Source organism: Ctenopharyngodon idella, chromosome 10, assembly GCF_019924925.1.
Source record: "Ctenopharyngodon idella isolate HZGC_01 chromosome 10, HZGC01, whole genome shotgun sequence".
In the NCBI taxonomy this organism is placed as follows: Eukaryota; Metazoa; Chordata; class Actinopteri; order Cypriniformes; family Xenocyprididae; genus Ctenopharyngodon; species Ctenopharyngodon idella.
The window spans coordinates 45,599,347-45,608,583 of NC_067229.1; the positions used below are offsets into that span (position 1 = coordinate 45,599,347).

The 9,237-nt window shown below is 36.4% G+C and overlaps 1 protein-coding gene across 2 annotated transcripts; it reads right to left on the minus strand.

Moving 5' to 3' along the window:
• Window positions 1-712: 712 nt before the first annotated feature.
• Window positions 713-2,827, minus strand: npm2b (nucleophosmin/nucleoplasmin, 2b). 2 transcript variants are annotated; one of them, XM_051907185.1, is made up of 10 exons: window positions 2,721-2,827; window positions 2,587-2,643; window positions 2,411-2,493; window positions 2,209-2,328; window positions 1,496-1,589; window positions 1,278-1,396; window positions 1,153-1,181; window positions 1,039-1,072; window positions 918-963; window positions 713-813 (listed from the first exon to the last, which is right to left on the minus strand). In XM_051907185.1, exons 2-9 carry the CDS (start codon window positions 2,621-2,623, stop codon window positions 922-924), a joined length of 558 nt encoding a protein of 185 aa, XP_051763145.1. In that variant the 5' UTR covers window positions 2,624-2,643; window positions 2,721-2,827; the 3' UTR covers window positions 713-813; window positions 918-921. The 2 variants fall into 2 exon arrangements, with proteins under 2 accessions (XP_051763145.1, XP_051763143.1); XM_051907183.1 differs by having other exon boundaries at window positions 713-843.
• Between the last annotated feature and the right edge of the window lie 6,410 nt (window positions 2,828-9,237).

Below are 9,237 nucleotides of genomic sequence, written 5' to 3' on the forward strand. Positions count from 1 at the left end.
AATGGAGTGAAAAAGATAGTTTGGACTTAATCCAGAGCAGGTTTTTGAAGCCACTAAACGCACACCTGTGACCCTGTGCTCTATAGTAAAGCAGCAAGTTGCTTGGCATGAGAAAACAGCATACAGGCTAGTTAGAGGAATATTCCAGGTTCAGGTTTAGTAAAGCTAAAATCACAGCATAATGGTAATTACCATAATTTTGACCAAAAAAAAAAAAAAGTTACAGTGAAGCACTTACAGTATAAGATGTTTTAAAAAGCACAAATGGGGAAGCTCATTTTTACAAAAGCAACTTTTGCATTTTAACTGTAAAGTTATTCTTGTCATGGCAAAGGCAAGCAATTTTTTTTTTTACATTTATTCAATTAGACACTTTCAAAGAAACTTGTTCTTCAAAAGAGGAAAAAGCAATTTGTCTCAGAGCAAACAATATTCATGGCATACAATTTTTTGTAGAAATTAAGTTTAAGGTTAAGTGCTAACAGCAATTTTCATGCTTCAAATCATGTTTAACACGCATACTGTTTGTCTTGTGGCTGTATTGTTGAAAAAGTGATTTTAACATTTACAGACTGACCCAATTTGCTTCCATTTTAAATGTGTTATTGTAGCCCACATTTTTCCTCTTAAATTGGTGCTTCTGCCTGCAGCTGTTAATGCAACAGATTTACCTCAAACAAGTCATACTTTTGCATGGAGAAAATGAGACAAGTTTGCTTTCCCCTCCAACAGTTTTATTGAAATGAAGCATAGCTACATTGGGACCATGGTGAGAAATTTGAGCTCCCAACTCAAATGTCCAGAAGCGGCCTTCTGAGAATGCAGCATTTTCCCCATCCACATCTACAATAAGAGAACAAAATCACTGCTTGTGTCACTACATGATCAAACTAGAGCAGTCATCTGCAGGTCCTTGCCTTGTCACACTTTTGCAGCTTGCGCCTTCCGCCCTCTTCCTTTACCCTGAAGGAAACAAAAACAATGTTATTCATTTGTACTTTATAAAGAAAAGAAAAAACCTTAAGGAAAAAAAGGGACCTTTTTAGGTGGATTTTCACCATCTGAGACTTCCCTGTATTCAGGAAACACCTGATTAGTTTGCTTTGAAGAACTAATGAAAAATAAATAAAATCAATGTCCGATTTAACTTACTCATCTTCTCCCTTTTCTGGCTTCTTTCTCTTTAAAAAAAAAAAATAAAAAAAAAAATAAATAAAAGGGAGCAGTGAGAATTGGCACAAATTTGATGATTTGTGACCTGAGAGACGAGGCCTTACTTTGCCAGCACCATTTTTTGTGACTTTCTTAACCGGTGATTCTTCAATATCTTCCTCCTCTTCTTCTACCTCCTCATCCATCTCTTCATCCAGCTCTTCTTCATCAGAGTACTCTTCCACTGGGAGAGATTTTGGCACAGACCTCAATGACTTAAATAGTAGTAGCCTAACTAAAGAAAGTACTAGCAGCTAAAAATAGAGCTGAAGTGGCCACTCACAAGCCACATGTTCTGCTCCAACATACACCGGCCCAGAGCCATGCTTCAGGCGAAAGGTCACAGGTGGATGAAGATCCAAGCCAGAGAGGTTGACCTGATGAGGTAAAATGTGATAGGTAAAGAATAAGCATTTCCATAAAGTAGTGGCAAACAATATTGTTTAAATACTTCATATTAGCCTAAAATAAATTGGGGTCAAGACAGAATATCCACTACTAGCGAAAATGCAACTAGAGGAGCATTATGGGTATTTTTTTTTTTTTTTTTTTTTTTAGGAAGCGAGCCTACAGCGGGACAGTACATGGTTAAAGGTACAGTAAATTTTAACGGCATCTAGCGGTGAGGTTGCAAATTACAAGCTACAGTGGCCAACACAGGACAAAAATGTCGTTGTCTGAGACAGCAGAGAGAAGCTATCGCACAGACGCGCTCTGTAGAACAGTTTGTCCGTTTAGGGCTACTGTAGAAACATGCCAGCACAAAATGGCGACTTAACATGTAAGGGGACCCGTGGTGTATGAGATGGAAATGGCTCATTCTAAGGCAATTATGTAACGTCTTTATACACCACTGAAAACATTATGTATATTGTGTTACGCTTCCATCAATAGATCCTCCCAAAATTTACAGATTGCACCTTTAAGGTTCATTAAAATACAGTGATAATCTAAAGATTTAAAATTGTATTATATGCAAATAAAGTAATATCTTACCGTAGGCATGGATTTAGCGTGTAGTGTTGCGATGGGAACAGCTTTCGCGCTGCTGTTTCCCTCACCAGTGACCAACTCGACAATATTGAACTCATCTTTGGCTGTGTGACCCAGACACATCTTCAAAGTAAATATTAACGGGTTAAATGGTAACCAACACCGATAAAATGTCAAGTTTACCACGATAAATCACTCAACCAACCGTTCTCAGTGCCAGCTGGTGTTGATGGTTCGTGTCATCCGTCTTAAAGGACTCCTCTTTATTTGAATCATTGAGTTCACATCCTAAAACAACGCGTCGTGGATCAATTTACCCATCCAATATTAGTAAGTTTAAGGGTATATTTTACTTCGAGAGAATAAAGCGTAAAATCTTACCCCAAAGCGTGGATAAAGGTTTCTCTGTTTTGCTCATTTTGATACAAAGACAAAAAGCTAAAACGCATACAGTAAATGTGTATTAATTCGATGTAATGCCACATGAACCATTTAGAAATAGCTTATTTTCTCACCAGAAATAATCCCCAGAGCTGCTTCTAAGACAGCAAAAGAAAAGAAAGAGTGATTTTGCGCCCTGTGAACGTTTAAAGAGGAAGTTAATTGCTCATCAGGTGACAGTAATTAAGTCTGGATCACTGCAGGTTAATTATGGGTCCGAACCTGCTGAAAAATCACTTAATCGAATAGAATTAAGCTGACTCATAATTATGCATTCTAAATGCACTCTAAATTCTAATATGTTGTCTTTTATATCATAGCATATAACCGGGGTCTATATCTACAAATGTTTATTTTCAATAGTAGTAAGTATTTTATAAAGCTAATGTAAAACCAAAAGCCACATTATAGGATCATTTTTTATGAAACAGAGTTGGAGGAGGGTACATGAATTTAAAATAATAATAATAATAATAACATTTGTGTCTATATAGAAATCAAATTTATATATATATATATATATGCTGGGTTAAAAATGGACAAACCCAGCGGCTGGGTTAAATGTTTGCCCAACCTGCTGGGTAGTTTTATTTAACTCAACTATTGTTTAAAAATTACTGTATTGCTTACTTAAAATGAACCCAAAATATGTTGGAGATTAATATTAATACAATTAATAAATTAGTTTATTGAATAATAATTAAACAATAAACTTTTATTAAATTGCTTATTAATAAATGTTCACCTTTTGATTATTATTGTTGCCTCTAGTAATTATGTATCTGATTTTTAATTTCCAACATATTTTGGGTTCATATTAAGCCAGCCATATAGTAAATTTTAAACAATATTTGGGTTAAATAAAACTGCCCAGCAGGTTGAGCAAACATTTAACCCAACCGCTGGGTTTGTCCATTTTAAACCCAACTTGGGTTGTACGCAATGTGATATCAATGAGGAAAAATTTATTTATTTATTTATTTATTTATTATTTGTGTTGTTTTTCCTGCTTAAAATTGGACACTTTAACAATATCAATAAACATTTTCATAAATTTTTAATTTATTTATTTTTTATGAGTTTGTTGCCTCAAGGCAACATTGTACCACAATGGAAAAATTTAAACATTTGGCATTTTCATGTAGAAAAAGTGCTTTTTTTCACTTGTTTGTATCCATTCAATCACCCACAAAAAATACGAGTCACCTTCACCGGCAAGTAAAGGAGTATTTTCAAGAATTTTACATTATATATCATCAAATGTTTTAGAGAAAATAACAAAAAACTGTGTGTTGCCTCAAGGCAACATTGTACCATAATGGAATCGCATAAGGCCATACAGGCATAATAGGTTTGAATACAAATGTATTATATTTGTAAGGAAAAGAGTTATTATTATCTAAATATATTTGCACATGATTTTGTAATGCACTTATAAGAATAGTAATTCACATACTATATCTGCATATATTATGATCTGCACATTTTCTATAGCACTTCAAAAAGGTATAAAACACAGGTAGCACTGGCAGCTGATGAGGGTGATGATGAGGGGTCATACTGTGATGAGGAAGATGAAATCATAGTGACAATCCGTCAGGGAGAGAGTGAGGGTGAGAGAGAAGATGGAGATGAGGATGAAGATGGATATGATAACCTGATATAATAACATAATAATATGATGGTTTGGTAATACTTGTGTTCCACTATGGTACAATGTTGCCTGAGGACAACAGCTGGATATAAAATGTTACTTTTTATTAAATATGAAACTTTTAATACATTAAATTTGTTTGTTCAAATATCTAGTTAAAGAAATTGATGTTTTCAATAAACATATTTCTTTTTTCTAAATGAAAATGCCAAATGTTTAAATTTTTCCATTATGGTACAATGTTGCCTTGAGGCAACACACAGTTTTTTGTTATTTTCTCTAAAACATTTGATGATATATAATGTAAAAAAATTCTTGAAAATACTCCTTTACTTGCCGGTGAAGGTGACTCGTATTTTTTGTGGGTGATTAAATGGATACAAACAAGTGAAAAAAAGCACTTTTCAGTGGAAAAAAATATGGAGCCATGTGACGTGCTGAAACAGGACCCAAAATGGACCCTTGTTGGTCATGTTTTGGTCTTTTTTGCACTTTTATTGATTAGTATTTGAGTTATTCTGTCCTGAGATATGTTTGATCAATCAATTGGTGCCAAATTTTTATTAAAAACAAACTAAAATAGACCATGTCGCCTGGAGGCAACACCATAGAGGGTTAACCCAGCATTTTTTAGAGTGAATATATATGTGTGTGTGTGTGTGTGTGTATGACTTGTATTTTTATCAAAATATGAGCCGGAATGTGTATTTCAGTTCGTTTAACTTATATTTGCCGTGGCTGTTTATGTATCTCAGATCCCCTTCAGTTCCATATGTGGCTCTCATCTAGACTTGTGTGATCTATTATTAACAGACCTCCGTGCTCCCGGATCGCTCAGCCTGTGGATTACAGAACGGAGAGGACATGGTCTGTGAGTTTGACCGTCGCTCCCCTGGGTTCCACCGCCTGCCCCTCACCGCCATCAAAGACCACGAGCTGCTGGATGAAAAGAAAGTAGAGGAGGGGCCGAAGACAGCATGAGGACAAAGAGACTGTGATATTACGAGGTGTGGGGGTGATGGGTAAATCAATATTATACATATACAAATATATAGATATATTGACCTAAGGCAGTATTATGAGCTGTAATTTTAATATAACTTCATAATTTTCTCTGTCTGTGCACCTGTGCTCGCCAGAAGAGACCGAATGACATGCGAAAAATAGAGGCAAATGCCTTGTAAATGAAATGTGAAGCCACATGGGAGCTCCACTCACACAATCTCCGCTCCTGACGGCATATAGGATGGTTCAGAGAGCGCGTGGGAGGGCTGAAGTGAATCCTCGGTGTGTGTGGGCCCCGTTCTCCTCCGTGAAACACTCACACACACACAGTCTGAGTTAAAAAGCTCAAATGAACCCGGTGAGCATTTGTTGGCTATTATTAATGGTGACTAAGAGCAGTTGTGGGCTGTCTAACGCAGTGAATGACACACATGGTGCACGGTGCCAAACACCTGTTCTGAAACGTGACAAGTGTGCTTTAAAGTCAACATCAAACTACAGTTGACCCTGTTTACTTTCTTAATACACGTTTGAGGTCTGATTAAGAATGATTTACCATTAAATGTTATTATGAAGATTAAAAATGCTTCTTCCGCCTCTCAAATGATTTTCCTTTTTAACTGTCATCTAGGCCAGGGGTTTTCAACATATATATATATATATATATATAGTGTTGGGGAAAGTTACTTTTATAAATAACTTTTGCGGCACCTTTTCTCGTTTTCGTTTTTTGGTTAAATGGCTGAAATAAGGTCTGCGGTTAACACAAGCTCAAGACACTTCCACGTTTTATTCTACGACATAAAATACATCAGTATTGCCACATTTTATTTTATTTTTAAAGCTGTAACGTATCTTGAAAAAGGTGGTTGCTAACAAGTGGCTAAGTGGGACTACAGAGGCTGTTGGGGACCTATTATGCCCCTTTTCACAAGATGTAATATAAGTCTCTGGTGTCCCCAGAATGTGTCTGTGAAGTTTCAGCTCAAAATACCCCCCAGATCATTTATTATAGCTGGTCAAATTTGCCTCTATTTGGGAGTGAGCAAAATCACACTGTTTAGTCTAGAACTACAATAACTTACTCCACTAATTCTCAACATGGGAACAAAAGAGAGCTGTCACCAAAAAATATATATGTGCATATATTCCATTTTTATTTATATATTTATTCCAGTTTATATTTGTTTAGTCATTTTTACTTATTTAAAAGAGTTAAAATTATTATAAATGTGTAAAATATTATCTGGAAATATTTTCTTTATATTAGGTTGACATTTTTATTATCTCTTTCTACCCATAATTACATTTATCTAACATTGTACGATTAGATGTATGAACCTGAAGAGAAATAAATCTATGGGTGTCACTAGAATTGCCTTTCCTTGTGTTATTTTTAAATTTACATTATTACAGTATTTTTGTCTGAACCCCTTGAACTTCCTTGAGGTCCCTTGGCAGTTGAAAACCCCTCATCCAGGCAGGAAAAATGCATTTAGGAAGGAAAAATAATTTTAACCAATAGCCAAATAGCTGTTTATATAGTCATGGTTTTAGGCTGCGATTGTAGGTAATGCAACCTTTCTAAAATCTTTGCAATATTTAATGCTGTAATAATGTTGTTTAATGTTGCTGTAATATTAGCAAATGATGGTAGATATGAAGAAGCAACACTGGTATATTTCACCTACTTTTCATGACCCAATCAGTTCCTGATGGATAGAGTAGAATAGAATGGATAGAATGGTTTTTTTCTTCTAATTTCACTTGAAAATGCATCACCTTACAGCAGTAAAATGGTTTGCAAGATTTCATGTTGACTTTAATTGTTCCTTCCTGGGAAATGCTCCAAAGGTGCTGAAAACTAAAAAAAAAAAAACGAGTTTCCCATCCCTGAGGACCTTTCCACACCGCATTAGCTGCAGAATACCTATTTCAGCACTTCCTAAGTAAACTAAGCATATTGTGGATGTGCTCGTTTGGTGGCATTTCAATGTGGAATTACAGCGACCGGCTGATAGACGGAAGCAAAATGGAGACAGTGTGGAAAATAACAGATAATCCTTAGACCTCCTCGGATCTAATTAAGATTTCTCAAGGAACGGGAGGGATCGGACCCCTCTATAGTGTGTCAATAGAGTGTCAGTCACTTTGTCGTTTCTTGGATTTTCTTCATCTGTAGCTCAGGCAGAAGAGGATTGGTGATAGCAACACCAAGGTCATGAGTTTGGTTGCCAGGGAATGCATGAAATGATAAAAATGTATATTTTGAAAGCCATGTACATCGCTTTGGATGAATGTCAGATGCATTAATGCAATGTAAATGTTGTCGGGTTAGCTGTAGCTCTAGAAAAAACAGAAACAAATACATGTTAATTATTTTGATGCAAAAAGTTCTGGTGCCAAATCCAGCAAATGTGTAGTTGCATTGCTAAAAACAAGTAGTTTCACTTTTTCTGTTTTTTGTTGTTGTTGTTTTTCAGGTAAACAGCATCATTATATTCAGCAGCTGACTTTTAACTATGGCAAACACAGCGGTTTCAGTGCTGGGCAATGAGCCATACGTGCCATGTGTCATGCATCAGTCTGTGAGGGTGAGTGGCATTGCCAACACTGTGTTGTGATCTTAAAAGCCTTCAAGGGATAGTTCACCCAGAAATGAAAATTTTGTCATCACTTACTCACCGTCAAGTTGTTCCAAACCTGTACGAGTTTCTTTCAGCAGGAAACTTGCACATTCTCAGACTCGTTTGTCCTTTGGCTGCATGAGATGAGTGACATTTGTTATATTTCTTGGGTCAAGAAAAAGTCGGCTTTTGCAATATATTTCTCCACCCCTACCATGAAACACTCGATGTGCTTAAATCTGCCGTATAAGGGCGCTTTCCTGTCACATATCACACATGCACACTTCAATAAGCCGCCAGAAAGCAGGTTAAAGTGTTTACATGCCAGGTGAAATTGGGGTTATGAGCAAAAATCTAGCTGTGTTGATCGGTTTATTCCTAAGCCATTTATGACCTAACTCCGATAAAGGAAAACGGGTTAACACGTTTACATGACCGCTTGCGTTGTCGCCTTATTAATTGGGTTAAGAACTATCCCTTTAAAACCAGTCAGTCGATCGTAGATGAAAAGGTTTAGACATCCAGACTGTTTATTCCTTTTTTATTATTTACAAACAACATTGGACCCCATTGACTTTCATTGTATGGAAAAAAAAAAAAAATCATTTTGAAGATTTTTTTTGTTGTTGTTGTTCCACATCAGAAAGTCATACAGGTCTGAAATAATTTGATGGTGACTAAATGATGACAGAATTTTTATTTTTGAGTGAACTGTCCCTTTAAATTAATTTCTCCTGGTGAATGTGCTTTTTTTCTCTTCTGGAACACTCACTGAGAAGTAATTAACAGAAATTATCACAAAGCAGCTTGATCCAGCTAACAAGCATTTGAAAACGACGCTCTCAGAGAAATGACTTTCTTCTCAGACTGCTGGATTGAGCGCATCAAAGCATCACTATCTCAGTGCGGGCCGGAGGTCTTTATGTGGTTTCTGTCCAGCTCTTCTCACATAGCCGGGCATATCTGTTTGAAACAGAGACTGCTCTGGTCACGGCAACTCAAACTTGAGGTCTATCTCATTTCTTAGTGCAGGCCAGAAGCCTTTTTAGCCAGAGATGAGAGATGTGGGATAAATGCCAATGCTGTTACTGGACCATGAATTCCCTTGACCGGTGAAGTCATGCATGATATCATATAGGCTTCGCCATGGATTGATTTGGGAAACACATTTGGTAATGTAAGTAGAGCCCAACCTCTCCGCTGGGAGTTTTAGATTGCCTTTATGGTAAAATGGAGACTGGGGTTAGTTGTCACAGCATTCTCAGAAATGTGCTGCATCCCTTATACTATGCCCTAAAAGTATGT